This window comes from Microcebus murinus, chromosome 10 (assembly GCF_040939455.1).
Source record: "Microcebus murinus isolate Inina chromosome 10, M.murinus_Inina_mat1.0, whole genome shotgun sequence".
Lineage (NCBI taxonomy): Eukaryota > Metazoa > Chordata > Mammalia > Primates > Cheirogaleidae > Microcebus > Microcebus murinus.
In genome coordinates, this window is record NC_134113.1 from 55,078,611 (window position 1) to 55,101,119 (window position 22,509).

At 38.2% G+C, this 22,509-nt stretch overlaps 2 protein-coding genes across 15 annotated transcripts in view; one reads left to right on the forward strand and one right to left on the reverse strand.

Annotated features, from left to right (window-relative positions):
- The window catches only part of FAM186A (family with sequence similarity 186 member A), a 55,435-nt gene extending 53,407 nt beyond the window's left edge, over positions 1 to 2,028 (reverse strand). The window contains exon 1 of the mRNA XM_076007838.1: positions 1,682 to 2,028. Coding sequence (XP_075863953.1) covers positions 1,682 to 1,873 — 192 coding nt within the window. The 5' untranslated portion in view covers positions 1,874 to 2,028. The remainder of the gene's footprint in view (positions 1 to 1,681) is intronic.
- LARP4 (La ribonucleoprotein 4) overlaps positions 1 to 22,509 on the forward strand; it is a 171,837-nt gene that overhangs the window by 96,659 nt on the left and 52,669 nt on the right. For 5 of the 14 annotated variants that reach the window (XM_076007251.1, XM_076007252.1, XM_076007250.1 and 2 more), the window contains one exon: positions 4,343 to 4,691. In XM_076007251.1, the coding sequence (XP_075863366.1) occupies positions 4,680 to 4,691 (12 nt within the window). In that variant the 5' untranslated portion in view covers positions 4,343 to 4,679. Of the gene's footprint in view, positions 1 to 4,342; positions 4,692 to 5,533; positions 5,953 to 5,998; positions 6,145 to 6,325; positions 6,409 to 18,387; positions 18,437 to 22,509 lie in introns of those variants that run through there. The other 9 variants (XM_076007256.1, XM_076007258.1, XM_076007248.1 and 6 more) reach the window with 7 other exon arrangements.

A 22,509-nucleotide genomic window follows, 5' to 3' on the forward strand; every position in this document is an offset into this window, starting at 1 on the left:
CCAGAAAAAAAGAACTTTTATCCATATCTTGCACAATATAAGAAAAATAACTCAAATGGATCATAGACCTAAATATAAAACCTAACACTATAAAACTTCTAGAAGAAAACAGGAGAAAATTTTGTGACCTTGGGTTAGGCAAAGATTTCTTAGATATGGCAACAAAGGTATAAACAATATAAAACAAATTGATATAATGTATTTTACAAAGATTTAAGATTTGGGCTCCTTGAAAAATACTGTTAAGAAAATGAAGTTGGAGGCCAGGCGCGGTGGCTCACGCCTGTAATCCTAGCACTCTGGGAGGCCGAGGCGGGTGGATCGCTCGAGGTCGAGAGTTCAAAACCAGCCTGAGCAACAGCGAGACCCCGTCTCTACTATAAACAGAAATAAATTAATTGGCCAACTAATATATATAGAAAAAAATTAGCCGGGCATGGTGGCGCGTGCCTGTAGTCCCAGCTACTTGGGAGGCTGAGGCAGGAGGATCACTTGAGCCCAGGAGTTTGAGGTTGCTGTGAGCTAGGCTGACGTCACGGCACTCACTCTAGCCTGGGCAACAAAGCGAGACTCTGTCTCAAAAAAAAAAAAAAAAAAGAAAAAAAAAAGAAAATGAAGTTGGGGCCAGGCGTGGTGGCTCAAGCCTGTAATCCTAGCACTCTGGGAGGCCGAGGCTGGAGGATCACTTGAGGTCAGGAGTTCGAAACCAGCCTGAGACCCCATCTCTACTACAGGCATGTGTCACCATGCCTGGCTAATTTTCTCTCTCTCTCTGTATATATATATATATATATATATATATATATGTAAAATATATATATATATATATATATATATTTTTAACCAGAGTCTCACTCTGTTGCCCGGGCTAGAGTGCCATGGCATCAGCCTAGCTCACAGCAACCTCAAACTTCTGGGCTCAAGCAATCCTACTGCCTCAGCCTCCCGAGTAGCTGGGACTACAGGCATGCACCACCATGTCTGGCTAGTTTTTTCCTATATATTTTTAGTTGTCCAGCTAATTTCTTTCTATTTTAGTAGAGACGGGATCTCACTCTTGCTCAGGCTGGTCTTGAACTCCTGAGTTCAAATGATCCTCCTGCTTCCCAGAGTGCTAGGATTAAGGTGTGAGCCACCGCGGCCGCCGGCCAACCTTAACTGCTTGGGCTCTGTTTGGTTGTTATCTTATTTAAGCTCTTTGCTCATTATCCTTGGATTTCTCTTAGCCAATAAACAATTCCCTTGAAGTGTTCAGGGGAAATTAAAGGAGCTAGAATTCATTTTTTTTCTTTAGATTTCACCACTATATAATACAAAGGAGCTAAAATGCGAACACAATCTATTTTCCATCTGGTTAATCACTGGGAAAAAATGAAAACTATTGGATGAAATTAGATATTGGTATTAGCTATAGACTTTAATTTTTCATTCTATCCCAATCAGTAGCACATGATTTATTTCTTAAATAGCTTGATTCATTCTGATATGAAAAGATTAATATCAAATTGGAGCTTGCCATCCACAGAGTCAGAGTCAGGTCAAATTGTCATTTGAAGTCAAAGTTACATAAACACAGTCAAATATCACGAAAGTAAAGTAATCTCTAAAATTAAAAAATGTATCTGGTCATGGAAAGTTAAAAAACCAGTTACAGTATGTAGACTTCTGATTTACTACCTACCTCTCTGACTCGACGGAGCTGTGCTTGCTCAATCTTAGAGATGATGGTTATTACAGATAATGGGAGTTCAATTTTAGGGACTACTGGAACATCAAGGTCATTTTCGGGCTTTCTTCTCACAATGGCAGAATACTTGGCTTCTTTTTCTGATTCAGTTTCACTGTCCACCTCATTTTGCGTGTCCACTGGCATTTTGAAAATTTAGCTGATTTCTTCCTTTTCACAGAATATAGGCAAACGCTAGTAAAGGTGTCCACTAGGAAGCTAGAAGTCTTTCCTGCTCCCAGAAGTTGTGGCGTATCCTGCTACTAACTGGTTGCTAACCATGGTATAACGGTCCTGGTGATGTCACAATAGACCCATTGCGACATTATCATGGACTCCAACATTTAAAGTGTGCTTACCAAATGCAGAGAAATAGGCATTCCATATGCTGTGATGGTAGAAGGGTAAAGGGGGGCAGGAGGGTAGGAAAGAATAGACAACAGGAAAGCTAAAAGATATAGAAGTTATAGCCTTGCTTAAATAAGCTTAAAATCTAGGTGTTAGAATTCAAGATCCAGTGTATCAAATGTAACTCACAGTTCTTCTCTCTTATTGGGGTTTTGCTTAAGTACTTTAAGATTGTAATGGAATAACTGTATTACAACTTCCTCAGATGTCCCTTAATATTCCCTAGACATGTAGTAACTTGAAAGATATCTGAATGAAGATCACACTCTTTGCACTGCCCAATTACTTGTTTTTTCAAGGACCTGACTGAAGAAGGCTTTCAAGTTACACAGCTGGCTCAAGAAATTGCAGGGAACACTAGAGGCTACTTTCTAACTGAATTAAGAATGGTTGGTGCTTTGGCGCAGCTCCTTTGATTGCAGAGGAGGTGAAAGGATTTAGGATACTGAAGCAATTAAAAGACAGGGTGGTTTTGTTTGCTGTGTAGCTTTATTTATTTTATTTTATTTTTTGAGACAGAGTCTCAACTGTTGCCTGGGCTAGAGTGCCGTGGCATCAACCTAGTTCATAGCAACCTCAAACTCCTGGGCTCAAGCAATCCTCCTGCCTCAGCCTCCCAAGTAGCTGGGACTACAGTCATGAGCCACCGTGCCTGGCTAATTTTTTATATATTTTTATTTTTATTTATTTATTTATTTTGAGACAGAGTCTCGGTTTGTTGCCCAGGCTAGAGTGAGTGCCGTGGTGTCAGCCTAGTTCACAGCAACCTCAAACTCCTGGGCTCAAGCAATCCTCTGCCTCAGCCTCCCGAGTAGCTGTGAGTACAGGCACTCGCCACCATGCCTGGCTAATTTTTTGTATTTATATTAGTTGGCCAATTAATTTCTTTCTATTTATAATAGAGACAGGGTCTCGCTCTTGCTCAGGCTGGTTTTGAACTCCTGACCTTGAGTAATCTGCCCGCCTCGGCCTCCCAGAGTGCTAGGATTACAGGCGTGAGCCACTGCGCCCCGCCTGTAGCTTTATTTTTTAATTAAAAAAAATATAAAAGTACACAAAATAATATAACAAATAGCTATGTGATCATCACCTAGAATGAATAAATATTAACATTTTATCATTTTTTGCATCAAATATTTTTAAATAAAAGAAAGCATTAGAGAAAAAGTTCCCTTTATTGTCCTCCCCAGATTCCTTCCTTCCCCTCAGTACCATTTGAGAGGCAATGACAATCATAAATTTGATGTATTTAGTGTATTAGATGTGTTTAGTGTATTTTTATATAGTTTTACTACAGGTACATATATTCATAAACTATATAGTATCATTTTATAGGTTTTAAATTGTGTACAAATTATGGATATATAGATTAATTTCTCTGCAAGATCATCCTGTGTTGAGTTCTTGTTGTAAACATTGTAAAACTAGTCCTATGTTGAGTCCTTGGTGTAAACTTGTAAAATTAAACTATTTATGTGTTTCAGTCCTTTAGAGAAATGGGGCAAGGGGATCATAAAGGAGCTATCTTTTAAGGATATTACACTTCCAATTATTTTACCTTCCCTGCTCATTAAGATCTTATTGTCTAAGTTATTTCTTCCTTTATGTTCCCAAATCACTTCCTGAACTTTCTATTATAGTACTTATCTCATTGAAGTGTAACTATTTATTATTTGTTTACATCAACTAATTGGTGAATATCTCAAAACTGGATGCTATACTTTATTTTTGTTTTTCTTCACATTCTTCATCAATTCTTCTACAGAAAATGTCTAAAATTTGGAGATCCATTACAGTTTCAGATTCTTCTCTTGATGAAAACTTTTCTAAGCCTCAGAATACTTTCTTTGATTTTTAGACCAACCTCTTCTCCCATGCCCTGCAGTAATAAAACATTACTCTCTCCTATAAATCACAATTAAGTCTATTTACTCAAAGTAGTTCATAATGTTCCCAAGGACAAAAATTAAGAATTATTTATTTTTATAAATGTGGTCTGATTAAAATATTTATCATTATTTAACATTTGTTGACATTATCAATTAACCTATTTAAGTACTTTATTGATAATAATAGATTATGAGATCTTTAAATAACTGTCCCTTGCATTGAATATTCCAGTAGGCATTCACAAAGCAGCCTAAATCCTTGTCAACTGAACTAATTTAGCATTATTGCTCTTCTTTCTCTCTTATATTTTTCATGCAGCATGGACTTCATCAATCAGCAAATGGAAATGAAGGCTTTTTAAAGCAAAATTTTAAATCCTTCTCCTTCTCTTTCAATTTGACAAACATTTGTTGAAACACTACTATGCAGCTGCCATTATCCTAATCTAAACTGAAGAATTGAAGAATACATGATAGGGTTCCTGTGAAGAAACTAAAAATTAAAAAAAAAATTTAAGATAGAATATAAAAAATCAAGGGCTAACAAGGGACATGAAGAAGAGATCTGAGGGGAGCAGAGTCTTTGGAAAAACCTATGGAGAGAGAAGGTTGATTGACAAATGACGGCAATCCTGATAGGGAAGACACCTTGAGTCATGGCTTTGGAGGTGAGTGCTTAAAGAGTTTGTATCTTAGGGGAAAAGTAAGATTGAGATGAATTTACAGGAGATTAGGGTGGGCCGACATACAAATATCAGCCATTTGATGGTGGAATGAATTTGGTATGTAAGCGAGAAAGTGAAGAAATTTGGTAAAGCAAGAAAGATTCATGGGATCAGAATGGGAAGGTCTTGAAAGCAAGTAACAGCGGTTTGGTGAAAATGAAACTTTCACTTTAGGAAGATTTTTAAAACAGTAGAATGGGAAAACCGTTGGAGAAGATCAAGACATGATTATTTTAAAAGATGAGTGTCTGAACTAGGATGCAGAAGTAGGACTCACAAATGAGGGATATATGTATTGCTTTAGATAATAAGGAGTTTGGATCATCTAACAAAAAAGTAGAAAGGTAATTTTTTAAAAACTGTTTTTATTGTGTATTTTGGATTTATGGCAGAACATCAATGAAGAGGCTATCCAGACTAAGTATTAAGTAGCTTTATGTTAAGCTAAACGGAGATGCGGGTACCTGATCCAGGTGAGCAAGAGGCAAAGTTCTTTAAAGGTCCTAGACGGCTCCTTCAATTGTAAAACGGGGATAATATTTATTGCACAGCATTGTTTCGAGATAAATTCACGTAAAATGCTTAGTGTTGAGCACATAGTAAGCACGTAATATATAGTAGCTGTTACTAAAATACTTACTACTAATTCAGCTTTTTTCCTTTCCACTTCTTTCCGCGAGTCACCACATTTTCGGCAGAGTTGGGGGTTTGTTCAGCACACTTCGCACAAGATCGGCTTTTTAAAATCAGATGTATATTTTGAACTATGAAGACTGCGGAATTATTAGAGTTGTGGTAGCTAGCTGTTTGGAAAGTGATAAAATGAGTCAATAAGATATTTACACACCCCCATGACACAGAATGGTATCTCCTTGCGATCACCTCCACCCCCCTCCAACAGAGAATAGTACATTCCACATATCTGCTGGAAAGAGCAGTGCAAGAGTGAACTGAGGGCTTTCTCTTCTCCCGGAAGCAATTTTTCTCTAGAACCGGAAACAGTTGCCGTTTCAAGGGAGGTGGGACTGGGCGGGTCAGGCCGCGGCGGCTGACGGCGGGGGAGGAGCCGGGTCCACTGCCGGGTGGAGGGGTAAGGCGAGTGTCCTTATCCTAGCAATTGGTGCTCAGGCCTGTGAGCTAGTTGGAGTCGCGGCGGCGGGAACGACTGGGCCGAGCGGAGGAAGACATGTTGCTTTTCGTGGAGGTGAGTGGATTTGGTAGTCTCGTCCTGCTCTGAGGAGAGCAAAAGTGTGGAGGCGCCGGCAGGTCCCACCGCCATGTGACTTCCCAGGCCGTACACGCCGCGGAACCGGCAGATAGGCTGACACAGCACCTGGGCCGTGCAGGCCTGCGGCTCCACTCTGCGCGCTCTCAACCCTTTAGGCAGCTGTGGGAGGTGAGGCCTGTGGCGGGGGAGAATGGAAGGTGGAGAATCGAAGGCTTGTCTGGGGTGGCGTGAGGATCAGAGGAAGGGGAAAGTGTCCCAAATGGACCTCCTGAAGGAGGCAAACAGGCGGGGGTGGGGAGGCGGAGTCTGCCCGAGTGAAGAGTAATCAGGTGGGCGCGTTCTGGAGGCGGGGGGTGAAGCGAGGCCTCGCGGGGCCCTCTGGGAGGGAGGCGAGCAACATGTGGGGCCGCGGAGGGAGGAAGGTGAAATGCGGTAAGTGTTTTGAAAAGAAAATTGAGAACTTCTTTTTAGCAATCTCCACCAGATTTTGTTTGGTCCCTGACCCTATGTCTCTGGAACGTTCTGTGGGTGAAAGTGAGTTAGTCTGAGCCGAGGAGAAGCCAGTAGGGCTTGGAAGCCTTGAAAGGCACCGCTTTGACCTTTTGTAAAAGTTACTCAGGCAGCGGCTGCGTGATGTAGGGCTGGTTTGTTAACCGATTAAAAGCCCTTTACAGGGAAAATTCCAAGAATGAGAGAAACTTACTCCAGGAAAAGCCGTTTTCTGTATTGTTGTTTGAACAATAGAAATACTTTTATTACTTTAGAACGTCTGGTGTTGGTCTATTTTAGATTTCACGGTAGTGGATACCTGCCTTACACAAATAAAAAGTTAAATTTCTCTTATTTCGGTCCTCCTGTATGCAGTGAGCATCAGCTGACTGCCTGGCTAATGCTTTGAGTAGATTCCAGATCATATTGTTCCTACATTGTGAAAACGTCAAACTAGCAAAACTGCAGACTTCGCAACTTGGCATTTGTTAACTATGCCCATAAAAAGAATCTTTTCAATGAGAGAAGGAATTTACAGGTTGTATAATGGATCCAGGAGCTAGGCCAGCCTATGGCGGGTTTTTTCCTGTAGTGGTAGGAAATCTCACTCCATAATAATCCAGCATAAAGTAAATAAATGATTTTCCTTTTTTTCCTTTAACTGACATTATGTAGCTGATGAGTTGAGATCTTTAAGTTATTTTTTTATTTTTTATTTTTTTCAGTTACCTACTCCAATGGATTTAAGTTATTTTTTAAAGAGTGCTATCTTAGAGTATATCCAGCGTTAATAGTAAAGATTGGAACATTCCAGACAAGTTATGAAAAGATTTAAAATTACTGAAGTCATGCTGTTTGCCATTTTTATCCTCCTTGCTTTCCTTTCACAGATTAAGAAATCAGACATGATTTTAAGCAGTGCCAGTTTGTTTTAGGAATGTTATGCTATGCAGTATCGCAGGTTTTAAGTGTGTATGTGTTTTGCTGGGCAAAGGAAGGATTGTGAAGTTTGATTTGAATCAACATGAATTCCAAAATATTTTGATTCCTCTGGCTTTATTAAAACATGAACTTTAATAATAGCTTCATTTATTGTTTAAGCTGGGTCCTCTTCTGTCTAAAGCAACATTGCAGTGTTTTACAGATGAGAAAACTGAGGTGGAAAGGTTAAGTAACTTAGTAAAGCAGTGGTACTGGGATTTAGATCCAGGTCATTCTGCTGTCAAATCATAGACAGTCTTTTAGCAATTCAGGCCTGCCTGACTCCCCTGTTTAGACAAACTCTACCATATCTCTCACTACATTATTTTATTTAAAGTTAATATCTCCGTTAATCATTTTCTTTGTGAATCAGTATGTCGTTCTTTGTTTTTCTTGTATGAGTTTCATTGAAAATTAACTGTCATTAAATATTTGGGGCTGAATGTGTGGTATTAAAATCAGTCAAAAACAACACATTGGTCATTTGTTATTTTGTTAACTGATATTTGATCCTTATAAACTCATGATTTAGGAATTGTTCTCAATGAGGGAACCAAAGCTCAGAAGTTAAATGTCTAAGGTCATTCAAGTGTAAATAATGTGGGGACTAAAGTCTGAAGTCTAGCTTTCTAGAACATGAGTCTCTGGCTCCAAAATTTACTTTTGCACTTTCCTTTAAGCCAAGAGGTATTTTTTGTTGTTTTTTTTTCTCAATAATTTTTCCCGAGATAGGTCCACACATCATAAACCAAGAGTTCTTAATCTGGTTTTCTTGGATAGAATTGAGGAAGTATGTGAGCTTTGTTGAGGGAGAAAAATTTGCCTGTTTATTTTTCCCTTCTAATTGAAATCTAGATGGAAAAGAATTGAGAATTCTTAAATCCAGTGGAGACAATGGTGTCTATGACCTTGTCACCAAAATAAATCACATTTTTTGGTATCATATTACAGTTTTTGCAGATACATAGGAATATTGTTTATGTTCATTACTCCTTTTTATTGTATGCTTAAAAATCTTGTTAGGTTGAGTGGAGTGGCTCATGCCTAAATCCCACCACTTTTCGCAGGTGGGAGGATCACTTGAGGCCAGGAGTTCAGGATCAGCTTGGGCAACATAGTGAGAACTGATTACAAAAAAATTTTTTTTTTGACACAGAGTCTCTCTGTTGCCTGGGCTAGCATGCTGTGGTGTCATCCTAGCTCACAGCAGCCTGCAACTCCTGGGCTCAAGCAATCTTACTGTCTCAGCCTCCCAAGTAGCTGGGACTACAGGCATGCGCCACCATGCCGGGCTCATTTTTTTAATATATATTTTTTCTTTTTTTTTTCCTATATATTTTTAGTTGGCCAATTAATTTCTTTCTATTTTTAGTAGAGACCCCGAGTAGAGACGGGGTCTCGCTCTTGCTCAGGCTGGTTTTGAACTTCTGACCTTGAGCAATCCTCCCGCCTCAGCCTCCCAGAGTCCTAGAATTACAGGGATTACAGGTATGAGCCACCTCACCTGGCCAAGAATCCTATTTTAAATAGTACTTAATTGTAACTTTTTAAAACTTAGTCTTGCAGACAAGGGGATAATGACTTCAGTAGTTCATTGTGTTTTTTTGTCACCCCTATTCTGAAGGAGACACAATGTCTGTCTCTGGGAAGAGGCAAAAAAGTCTGGATGACTCACAAAGTTGTCAAACGTTACCTGACTTAAATTCCTTTACAATAAATTCTGTAAATTTGAAAGCAATGTTCTCCCTTCCTCAAGTGCTATTGAGTTAAAATTTTGAGCACTGAGGAGACAGATTGCAATTTTTTCTTTTTTTCCTCTTTTTTATTTTTAAAAGTTTTTTAATTTTAAAAACAAAAACCAGAGGCTGGGAAAGATATATGTGAAGGGGAGGGGCATGAAAAGAGGTAAGTTAATGGGTACAAATGTAAGTTCTACTGTTTGATAGCATAGTAGGGTGACTATAGTTAACAAAGTGTGTTGTATATTTCAAAATAGCTAGAAGAGAGGATTTGATATGTTCCCAGCTCAAAGAAATGATAAATGCTTGAGGTGATGGATATCCTTAATAGCCTGACTTCTTGATCATTATACATTCTGTGCATGTATCAAAATAACACATATACCCTATAAAGATGTAGGAACATTATGTATCAATTAAAAATAATTTTTTTACATTTTTAATTGATACATAATTGTACATATTTATGGAGTACAATGTGATTTTTTTTCAGATCATTTTTTGCCTCTAATAATTTCAGCTGGTTGTGCTTGTTTAGTTGTTTGGTAGTGTTTTATTTTTTTTCTAGTTTTATTGAAGATGGGATCTCCATCTTGCTCAGGCTGGTCTCAAACTCCCGACCTCAAGCAAACCTCTGGCCTTGACCTCCCAGACTGCTAGGATTACAGGGTGAAGCACCACACCCGGCCCCTCCTGTATACTTTAGATCATTTCCAGATTACTTATACTACCTAATATTAATACAATGTGCTATGTAATTAATTACACTGTATTATTATCAGAATGATGATAAAAAAATCTATACGTGTTTAGTATAAATGGAACCATCTTTTTTCCGCATATTTTTGATCTGTGGTTGGTTGAATCTATGGATATGGTACCCATGGTTACAGAAAGCCATCTGTACTTGCAACCACTTACATAAGTAGCAGTAATTTTTATACATCCTAGGATGCTTTAATAACTCATAATTTTAAAAAATAGTAATTATTATTTTATTTTTTAGAGATAGGGTCTCACTATGTTGCCCAGGCTTGAGTGCAGTGGCTGTTCACAGGTGTGATCATACTGCACTGTAGCCTCAAGCAATCCTGCCTCAGTCTCTTGAGTAGCTGGGACTACAGGCATGTGGCACTGTGCCCGGTTTAAAAATTATTTTTAATTGTGAGATACATATAAAATTTACCATCTTCACTATTTTTAAGTACACAGTTCAGGGCCGGGCATGGTGGCTCACGCCTGTAATCCTAGCACTTTGGGAGGCCAAGGCCAGAGGATTGCTTGAGGTCAGGAGTTTGAGACCAGCCTGAGCAAGAGTGAGACCCGGTCTCTACTCTAAATAGAAAGAAATTAGCCAAATAACTAAAAATAGAAAAAATTAACCGGGCATGGTGGCACATGCCTGTAGTCCCAGTTACTCGGGAGGCTGAGGCAGAAGGATTGCTTGAGCCCAGGAGTTTGAGATTGTTATGAGCTAGACTGACACCATGGCACTCTAGCCCGTGCAACAGAGTGAGACTCTGTCTTAAAAAACAAAAGGACACAGTTCAGTGGTGGTATTAAGTATATTCTCACCTTGTTGTGTAACCACCACCACTGTCCATCTCTCATCTTGCAGAACTGAACTCTGTACCCATTAAACAATAATTCATTTTCTCTTCTCCCCAGATTTTATATAATTTAAAAAATTTTGTCTGACTTTAAAGTTTTCTACTTTTTAAGGTGATAACATTTAAAATTTTTATGTTAGCCTTGGATTCTGAATTAAGATATGGCTTATTTGATTACATAATTTTTCATTAATTTGATATATATATATATATATATATATTTTTTTTTTTTTTTTTTTTTGAGACAGAGTCTCACTTTGTTGTCCAGGCTAGAGTGAGTGCCGTGGCATCAGCCTAGCTCACAGCAACCTCAAACTCCTGGGCTCAAGCAATCCTACTGCCTCAGCCTCCCGAGTAGCTGGGACTACAGGCATATGCCACCATGCCCGGCTAATTTTTTACATATATAAATCAGTTGGCCAATTAATTTCTTTCTATTTTATAGTAGAGACGGGGTCTTGTTCAGGCTAGTTTTGAACTCCTGACCTTGAGCAATCCGCCTGCCTCAGCCTCCCAGAGAGCTAGGATTACAGGCGTGAGCCACCGCACACGGCTTGATATATATATATATTTTTTGAGACAGAGTCTCACTTTGTTGCCCAGGCTAGAGTGAGTGCCATGGCATCAGCCTAGCTCACAGCAACCTCAATCTCCTGGGCTCAAGCGATCCTCCTGCCTCAGGCTCCCAGGTAGCTGAGACTACAGGCATGCGCCACCATGCCCAGCCATTTTTTTCTGTTTATATTAGTTGGCCAATTAATTTCTTTCTATTTATAGTAGAGATGGGGTCTTGCTGTTGCTCAGGCTGGTCTGTAACTCCTGACCTCGAGCAGTCCACCCACCTCGGCCTCCCAGAGTGCTAGGATTATAGGCGTGAGCCACCGCGCCCGGCCTTAATTTGATATTATTTGTAGGTAGTGTTGTGCCTTTCACCATGAGTATACTACTGAGTTTTTCCAATTAATTTAAATAATCATTTATTCAAAAAGAATTAATTAGATATCAATGACTGAAAATGAATTTTACAAAAGAATGACTTAGAGGAAGAAAGTGCACAAATTGTGAAATAATTGCCAAGAAAAGTTATGAGTAAGTAAGTGAATAGCTGAGTGGTTTTTGAACAATTTGGTTTTGGAATATTTATTGGAGCTGAATGCAGAATTTAAAAATGAATAGAAACATTGCCAGATAATAGAGATAATGGACTGCCAATGAAGTAGAAAATAGTGTGAAAAGTGGAATAAAATGCTCATAAGTAAGCGTGAAGATGTAAAAGCCCCATGTGGCTTCAGATTACAGTAACTAGAAATATTGATATCCACTTATTTTGTATTTTGATCAGTTTGGGTTGGTTTGAGCTGTCTGCTAGCTCCATGTTACTTCCCAGTTAATGGAAGTAATCCTTAATATTAGACATGAACATTTCTTTTTTTTTTTTTTTTTGAGACAGAGTCTCGCTTTGTTGCCCAAGCTAGAGTGAGTGCTGTGGTGTCAGCCTAGCTCACAGCAACCTCATCTCCTGGGCTCAAAGAATCCTACTTCTTCAGCCTCCCGAGTAGCTGGGACTACAGGCGTGCGCCACCATGCCTGGCTGATTTTTTTCTCTATATGTATTGGCCTATTTTTCTCTTTTTATTGATTGATTGATTGATTGATTGATTGAGACAGAGTCTCACTTTGTTGCCCAGGCTAGAGTGAGTGCTGTGGTGTCAGCCTAGCTCACAGCAACCTCAAACTCCAAGGCCCAAGCGATCCTACTGCTTCAGCCTCCCAAGTAGCTGGGACTACAGGCATGTACCATCATACCCGGCTAATTTTTTTCTATATATGTTAGTTGGCCATGTAATTTCTTTGTATTTATAGTAGAGATGGGGTCTTGCTCTTGCTCAGGCTAGTTTCAAACTCCTGACCTCCTTAAGCAGTCCACCAGCCTTGGCCTCCCAGAGTGCTAGGCATCAGCCACCACACCTGGCCAGACATGAACATGTCAAATCTGTACTTTTGGTCTTCTACCTTGGAGCTTAAAATAATATTTTGACCCTGTACTTAGAAATATAATCTGAGTCTGTATGGCAGGGGACTAGAAAGTAGAGAAAGTTGTGAAACTAATTAAGCTATTACTGTGAATTTGTGAAAAAGATTTCTAACATTCTGTTTGAATGTCCTTAATTAAATAAAATGGAAAGTTACCCTTTGGCTTTGATAGTGTTCATAGCATTTTGATTTATCATTACCATAATATGTGCTTTGCTTAAACTTTGTTTTCTTTAAAGCAGGGGTCTTCAAACTTTTGAAACAGGGGGCCAGTTCACTGTCCCTCAGACCATTGGAGGGCCATTGGAGAGTGCGGTGGCACATTCCACACATATGCACTGTGGGCCTGGGACTAGTTGGCTGCTAAGCAGGACAGGCAGCCAAAACACCCGGCGGGCTGGATAAATGTCCTCGGTGGGCCGCAGTTTGAGGACACCTGTTTTAAAGTATATACTTGAAGCATGTTTCTAGTCTTTTTGAAGACGTTGTAAATATTTTGTATTATGTACTATGATTTTCTGTAATGGTTTAGAATCTTGGGTTCAAATGTTAGGTATTATGACCTGAAGCAGGTAACATAACTTGTCAGCCTCAAATTCCTATGTGTAGGCCAGGCGTGGTGGCTCAAGCCTGCCTGTAATCCTAGCACTCTGGGAGGCCGAGGCAGGAGGATTGCTCAAAGTCGGGAGTTTGAGACCAGCCTGAGCAAGAGTGATACCCCAAGTCTACTAAAAATAGAAATAAATTAATTGGCCGACTAAAAATATATAGAAAAAATTAGCCCGGCATCTTGGCGCATGCCTGTAGTGCCAGCTAGGCAGGAGGATCGCCTGAGCCGAGGAGTTCGAGGTTGCTGTGAGCCAGGCTGACGCCATGCCACTCTAGCCTGGGCAACAGAGTGAAACTCTTGTCTCATAAAAAAAAAAATTCCTATGTGTAATTTGTGAATAATGTCTTCTGGCAAAGTTAGGTTGTGTTTGTGGTGTTTAGTCTTGTAATACAGTCTAGGTAACAGCTTGACACTATCATTTAATCCTCACAACAACTGTACTGTGGTGTAAATTGTTGGTTAATATGTAGCTGCCTTCGAAAAACCTCTGAAATTTGTGCTTTATATATAGTAAATATTTCTGGAAAGCTTATTGAATTATGTGGTAGTAGCAGTGATGATTGCAAGATTGTGAAATAGCATTGATTTATTTAAGTGCTGTATAAATTTTGAGTTTTAATCCTAGGCTTGTTGCTAATTTTCCTTGATTTGGGGCAAGCCAACTGAGTTAATTAATTACTTTATTTAAAATTATAGTTGAAGCCGGGCGAGGTGGCTCACGCCTGTAATCCTAGCACTCTGTGAGGCTGAGGCGGCGGATTGCTCGAGGTCAGGAGTTCGAAACCAGCCTGAGCAAGAGCGAGACCCCGTCTCTACTATAAATAGAAAGAAATTAATTGATATATATAACTAATATATATATAAAATTAGCCGGGCATGGTGGCGCATGCCTGTAGTCCCAGCTACTCGGGAGGCTGAGGCAGTAGGATTGCATGAGCCCAGGAGATTGAGGTTGCTGTGAGCTAGGCTGACGCCACGGCACTCACTCTAGCCTGGTCAACACGCGAGACTCTGTCTCAAAAAAAAAAAATAATAAAATAAAATTATAGTTGAAAAAGTATACTTTTTGTTTGGGCAAACTTTTAAAACAAGAATGAAGATTGCAGTATGTTCAAATATACATTTATATGCAAGATTTAAAGGACTACAACTGATGAAATGCAAATAGGCACTTTATATTTACTCCTAAAGATTTTTTTGGTAATATAAAAGTAAATGCAGACATGTTTAAACATCACATATTTGTATTTACTGTCTTGTCTGTTCCATTGTCAGACCTGTTAAACCAATCTTTGGTTTATAGTATCTCTATTTTTAAATGACTGACTCTAAACCAAAGACAGAAGAGTACTTTACATGAATATCACTAGGGGGTAGGATATGAACTGCATGCATAAAGCCACACTTCAGATGTGAGGAGTTAAATTCTATTGAGTTTATGTATTATTAAGGGAAGAGAAAAGGATTTTCTTGTCAGGTTAGAAAAGTCAGGAGTAAAGCAGGTTATCTGTAGCACATAGTTGGCCAGTATTTCATACTACTTACTATAAAACAGGTAAGGTGACCATACCTCTTAGTTTGCCCTGGATGGTCATAGCATAGACCTACTTTCTGGGACAGATGTCTTAACTCAGTTTCATCCTCAGAAATGCCCTAGTTTATATGATAACTTTTTTCTTTTCTTTTTTACCCTTTTTTCTGACCAGGTATATGACAACTTTTAATTTTTGTTTCTTTAAAGAAACAAAGCTCTGGCCGGCAGTGCGGTGGCTCACGCCTGTAATCCTAGCACTCTGGGAGGCCAAGGCAGGCGGATTGCTCGAGGTCAGGAGTTCAAAACCAGCCTGAGCAAGAGCGAGACCCTATCTCTACTATAAATAGAAAGAAATTAATTGGCCAACTAATATATATAGAGAAAAAATTAGCCAGGCATGGTGGCACATGCCTGTAGTCCCAGCTACTCGGGAGGCTGAGGCAGTAGGATTGCATGAGCCCAGGAGATTGAGGTTGCTGTGAGCTAGGCTGACGCCATGGCTCTCACTCTAGCCTGGGCAACAAAGCGAGCAAAGCAAGACTCTGTCTCAAAAAAGAAAAAAAGAAAGAAACAAAGCTTAAGCAGATTTAATTTTTCAGAGGAGATCAGAAGTTCATTGTGTGCTTATTAGCAAGAGGTGTTTTTTTTTTTTTCCATATCATTAACAAAGCAACACAGCACATATAAGTTGGCACTAAAATATTTATTATTAAATTGGCTATGGGAAATGTAAATTATAGGACAAGAAAGTTGCAGTTGAGCAAGGTAAAGAAAACAAGATTATTCTGGCCTTTTGAGAAGAGTATCTGAAAATGTAGACTCTGAGGCCAGGCTTCACAGGTCCAAATACCTGGTCTGGGTGGGCCACTTTTTAGTTGTGTGACCTTGGGCAAGTTGTTTAACCTTTCTTTTAGTTTTCTTACCTGTAATTTGAGGATAATACTAATAAATGAGACTAATATTAATGTCTGTCTTGTAGGGTTAAGAGAATTGGCAGTTAAGGTAAAACACTCAGAAGGGTATATGGTACATAAGCACTAACTATATCGATGTGAACTGTGAGAGGTAATTGTCACCTCTTTTTTCTGGTCATTTACATTTAAAAGTAACAAAGGGTTTACTGACTTGTACATACTAGGAATAAAAAGACACCCTTTCCTAAAAAAATTATATTGATATTTGAAGTTCGAGGTATGTTTTAAGTTCATTGGTGTAATTAGCCATTGGCTTTATCAGCTGACCAATTGAAGTATGGCTCAGTATTTTGAGGACTATTTAAATTATTTAAATGCTAAATGTTAGATCCTTTAATAGAGTTCTTTTTTTTTTTTTTTTTTTTTTTTGAGACAGAGTCTCGCTTGTTGCCCAGGCTATAGTGAGTGCCATGGCGTCAGCTTAGCTCACAGCAACCTCAAACTCCTGGGCTCAAGTAATCCTTCTGCCTCAGCCTCCCAAGTAGCTGGGACTACAGGCATGTGCCACCATGCCCGGCTAATTTTTTTTTATATATATATATATATTAGTTGGCCAATTAATTTCTTTCTATTTATAGTAGAGACGGGGTCTCACTCGTGCTCAGGCTGGTTTCGAACTCCTGACCTCGAGCAATCCGCCCGCCTCGGCCTCCCAGAGTGCTAGGATTACAGGCGTGAGCCACCGCGCCCGGCCCACCTTTAATAGAGTTCTTAATCTTTAATGTGGGGAATGTATGAGTCTCATGTAGAACTTTCTAGGGAGAAGTCTGTAACTTTGTATTTTCAGAATAGTCCGTGACCTCCCCAAAAGGTTAAATGCCACTAATTTATGGAGGCCTCAGTTTTTTGATAAAGGACAGGTGCCATCTGACTGAGGCAGTGGGAATTTGGGCATATAAACCTGTCTTTCCTCTAGTACTAGAGCAGTAACAGCTTTATTGGTGAATAAACTTTTCTTCCACAGTACGGGATGAGTGAATTCTGATTCTTGACAACCTGGAGAGCTTGAGGGAAATGAATGCCCTAGAATGTGATCTGATCCAGTTACCTTGCTATTCACAATGTGATCCTCAGACTATCCCCAAGCTCCTTTAGTGCAGGGGCTTCTTAGAATACAAACTCTATGGCCCTACCCCTGAATTACTGATTCAGAGGTCTTCATTTCATTTTATCAAAATCTCTAGGTGAGGCCAGGCGCGGGTGGCTCACACCTGTAATCCTAGCACTCTGGGAGGCTGAGGCGGGCGGATTGCTGGAGGTCAGGAGTTCGAAACCAGCCTGAGCAAGAGCAAGACCCTGTCTCTACTATAAATAGAAAGAAATTAATCGGCCAACTAATATATATAGAAAAATTAGCCGGGCATGGTGGCGCATGTCTGTAGTCCCAGCTACTTGGGAGGCTGAGGCAGTAGGATTGCTTGAGCCCATGAGTTTGAGGTTGCTGTGAGTAGGCTGATGCCATGGCACTCACTCTAGCCTGGGCAACAAAAGCGAGACTCTGTCTCAAAAAAAAAAAAAAAATCTCTAGGTGATTATTAGGCACATTAAGGTTTGAGAAACACTAACATAGCATATATTCATTCATTGATTTATTCAACAAATTTTGTTGATGGCCTCCTATGTGCTAATCACTGTTCAAAATGCTAGAAAACAGTAAACCATAGACAAAGCCACTGCCATTGTAGAGTTTGCAGACAAAATAATTTCAGATTAGGATAAGTCCTTTGTGATGGAAGGTGAATTTTATTACATACATTATCATGAATATTATCTTTTTTCTCTTTAATTGAAAATTAGATGTACTTTGGCCCTAGATAGACATCTTTGAAGATCTGAATTGACTTCTGTCCTGGGGTGGCTGTTTTCTGTATTATTCATTTCTTCTGGATCCTTAGCCACTGTAGGAAAAACTGGGGCCAGGGACCATTTGGCTTAGAGAGGAGATAATAGTATTCCTTATGTAGTATATAACTTAGTTACCTCTAAGGCAAATGTAGTTTATTGGATTAGAGCATGCACTCTCCAAACTACCTAGGTTTAAATCCTTGGCTTTGTCTTATTAGCTGTGCAATCTTGGGTAGGTTACTTTACCTTGAAGTAAAGTTAACTTTTTCCTTAAGTGTAAAATGTGGATGATGATAGTATTTAACTGAGGTTATTATGAATGTGAATTGTGTTCCATAAATGTTATTCTATCTCAGAAAGAGTGAAGAATTCCCACTTTAATTTTCATTTTTAATTTTCATAAAATACTCCTTAGCATCTGGTAGGATTCTGAAGGATGAAAGGATAGGTTGGGGTTTTTTCGTTTGTTTTTTTATTACTTGTAATTTAGTAGCCCTCTCAATATTGGAGATGTGTAAAAATTGAACCTGGATGATTTATCTGCCATGGGGCAAATAAATTTAATCAATTTATACATTTTATTTCTGTTTTACAGCATTTATGGGGTTAAGTGGCATGGGATTTCTGTTTCTGATAGTAAATAGGTAAGTATAACAAAAGGTTATGTATGTCCAAAGAGGTGGTTTTGCCATGTTTATGGTGACTTTTTCCTGATTCTTGGTTCTGTTACCTTAGAACTGTTGTTTCTTAGGACTGGAAGATACCATTTTGACAAGAATTTTTTTATTTTTTTAAATTTATTTTTTGACAAGAATTTGATGTGTCCCTTTTTTCCTTTCTATTATTTCTCTCTAGATAGAATTTGGCATTAAATGGGCTAATAATCAGGACTTCTTTTGGCTTATTTGGGGATTACATATATTGCTTAGCAGTAGGGATGGTGTTTGATGTGTTAGTTTTACAGATAGTTTGGGTGTTTTTGTTGAGTATCTGTGTGTTTCCATTATCATGTGTATGTTGGCAAATAGTTCTAGCATGCACTTGGACAATTTATATCCTTTAATAGATACTTTATGCAACCCTGTAACCTCAAGGGCTTCTAATACTGTGGAAGAGATAAGGATTTTAATGGAGGTCTTCGTTAAACCTTAAAAGATGAATAAAACTTGGTTATCTAAAATTTAAATGAAAAATAGATTTGTTCTAGTTAAACTGACATAGAGTCTGTCAGCCATCAGTTAGCTCATTAGCTTACAAAGAGACATCACTTTGGAGATTCTAAGGATTTTAGGAGTTCTATGCCAGGTAATGGGGTGGAAGGCCAAATATATATTTTATAATATCACAGATAGTAACTTGCCTTATTTTTTTCCCCAAGTTTTTGTGAACATTTTCCATGTTTTCTACAATTTTATTTTTGTTTGTTTTTTCCATTTTTCAAAACTTTATTTTGAAATAGTCATGTGTCACTTAACGATGGGGATCCATTCCAAGGAATGTGTAGTTAGGTGCTTTCATTGTGTGAACATCAGAGTATACACCTAGGCTATATTGCATAGCCATAATTATCTTATGAAACCACCATTGTATTTGAAGTTTGTGTTTGACAAAAGCATCAGTATATGCAGTGTGCATGGCTGTAATTATAGATTCACCAGAAGTTGCAAAACCATGTGTAGGATGGTCCTCTGTACTCTTTGCCCAGTTTCCCCTGTAGTAGCAGCACCTTGCATAACTATAGTGTGATGTAAAGAAGAGCAAATAGACATTGTTACAGTCCACAGAACTTACTCAGATTTCATCAGTTTTAAATACAATCTGGTTTTAATGTTCTATTATATGAATGAACTACAGTTGTTGAAAAAAATACAGTTGGATGTTTCTAATTTTTCACTATTATAAAATTAGTGTGGCAAACATCTTTGTACTTACAAGTTTTTCTGTATCTATTTATTTTGGGAAAATCTGACTAGTGGAATTTCTAGACTGAAGAAAGTATATATTTAAGGTTTTTGAAGAACATTGCCAACTCTTCAGAGGAGTTATATAAATTATAGTAGTGAACTGATTGTTTCTATTTACACTTGTTAAAATGGTATTAAGTCTGGGCTGTTCAATAGGTAAAAATGATATTTTATAATTAACTATTCCTGCCTGTCCTTTTTATTTTTCCTGTTTGGCACATATCTTAGTAATTTGTAATCTGTTGTTAACGGGTTGGTATTGTAACCTTCCTGGCCTTTTCTGTTTCATATACCTGTATATTTATATATATAAATTTTATGTGTTTATTAACATATGGTAAAATAAAATGCTTACTGCTTTGCAACTTGATTTTTTTTCACTGAACAATATGCCTTGGAACACTTTCCATATTAGTGTGTATAGGCCTATCTGTTTTTTAGGGTTGTTTTTGTTTTTTAACTATTTCATAGCACTCTACATTAAGAGGTATACCACATTTTATTTTACGATTTACATATAAATAGACATTTAGATGGTTTTCAGTTTTTACTTATGGGATCAATGCTGCAATATACAACCTTGTGTATGACTTCTTGTGTATGTCAATGGCTTTTAGAGTATATACTTTTTCTTTTTGAGACAGAGTTTCACTCTGTTGCCCTTGCTTTTTCACTCATGGAAAAAAGTTTAGATAGCCAAAGATGTTAAATGTACACAATACCTTTTATTTTATTTTATTTATTTATTTATTTATTTATTTATTTATTTATTTATTTATTTATTTTTTGAGACAGAGTTTCACTTTGTTGCCTAGGCTAGAGTGAGTGCCGTGGCATCAACCTAGCTCACAGCAACCTCAATCTCCTGGGCTCAAGCAATCCTACTGCCTCAGCCTCCCAAGTAGCTGGGACTACAGGCATGTGCCACCATGCCCGGCTAATTTTTTGTATATATTAGTTGGCCAATTAATTTCTTTATATTTATAGTAGAGACAGGGTCTGGCTCTTGCTCAGGCTGGTTTCAAACTCCTGGCCTTGAGTGATACATCTGCCTCGGCCTCCCAGAGTGCTAGGATTATAGGCGTGAGCCACCACGCCCAGCCTAGAGTATATACTCTTAACTAGGATGGTGAAAAATACAAGTATACCCAGGACTACTGCTTGTTTATGTGCCATAGACCTTACATGCTGATTATTCTTGACACCATTGATTAGCAAGGACCACGTCAGATTTATGAGTGTCATGCTGCTGAAAGGCACATAATTAATTTCATTGTTATTATTAAATATTTAATGAAATAGTGTAGTCAGTCAATAAAAGGTAAGTTTTTGAGCATAATCTCCCAATATTTGAATATTTATGTATAAATTAATTATATTTGACATAGTTTTTTTTATGTTAAATATTAGCCTTAATCTCTTACAATGAATATTTGGGGTCTTCCCCAAGTTTTGATTTTGCAAAATGCCCATATTATGAGTCGGTGCTCTCTAGTGTATGTACTAGAGAAAACTCAAATTTCTAGGTTCTCTTTTATCTAGATGGATGCTGACATGTGTCCTAAGCACCACTAGTCAGACACACTCACAGATGACTTTGAAAATGTCCAATGTAAGGAAGTGAGCGTTCTATTCATAACTTTAATTTTGCAGTTGGCAATGGCAATAGGGATGGTCAGCTTTAAGTGAAGATAATAAGTTGCAGATTTAGTTCCTGATGGAGATGTGTGTGGCTTTGGTGTTGGCAGTAGTCTTGTTTATAATGGATTTGAATCTTGTCATTTCGTATCCAGTGGTGGCAGGTACAGTAGTTTCCTCATTAGGCCACTTCTGCAATATTATCTTAGGTGATATTATCTTTGCATCTGCTTTTTCAGCTCTCCCAGTGGCAGTGACACTATCCTTTAGTAAAATTAATTACCTTTCTGCTTAATTTAGCCAGAGTAGATTTGAGTTCTGATTAAAAACTTTGATAACATGCTGTTGGTATAGCAGGCACTGTTTGTGTGTCTATATAGTGGCAAATATAAAGATGTCTTGCTTTCTAAAATTGCTATTTTTAAATAGGTACCTGTCTTGGTTGGTCTGTATGAAAACTAGTTGGTTTCCTCCCTGAGCTAATTATGATATGAGGAAGTTGTGAATTAACATCTCTAAGCCAGGATGTTGCTACAGTTGTTCATGGTGCTACTTCAAAGATGCTTTTGCTCTTCTGAGAGATTTAGCATTTTGTTGTTGGTTTTGCTGTTATTGTAAAAGCTGTTAGCAGCCTTGAAACCAAAAGCCAAGAAGCAGTACATAGTGAAAAACTTCCATTTTAAACTGAGAAAAAGGAAGATATCATTTACTCTGTTTGATCTTTTAGGCCATCAGAATGGTAAATATAGTTGCCAGACATAAAGAAGAGAAAGACCTAGTCTCTGCTTTTCTTGAGCCATCTTCCTAAATGCAAAGAACACATACTTAAACTATTGTGGTGGTAACAAAATAGAGAACAAATAACGAGAGAGAAAAGAAGCATTGACTAAAACAAATAAAATTGGGTACACAAGGTATATGGAAATTGTTAGGAGTTTCGATAAAGTATAGGCATTATATTTTTAAAGATGAAGAAACTGAAGATGATTACATAATTATTGGGTGACAGATTAAAGTTAATTTTTTTTCTGTTATACCATATTGTGTCTCAATTGTTGGAATATCTCTAATTTAACTTTAAGACAAAATATTAGTACTTCTTTTTCTAGAATTAG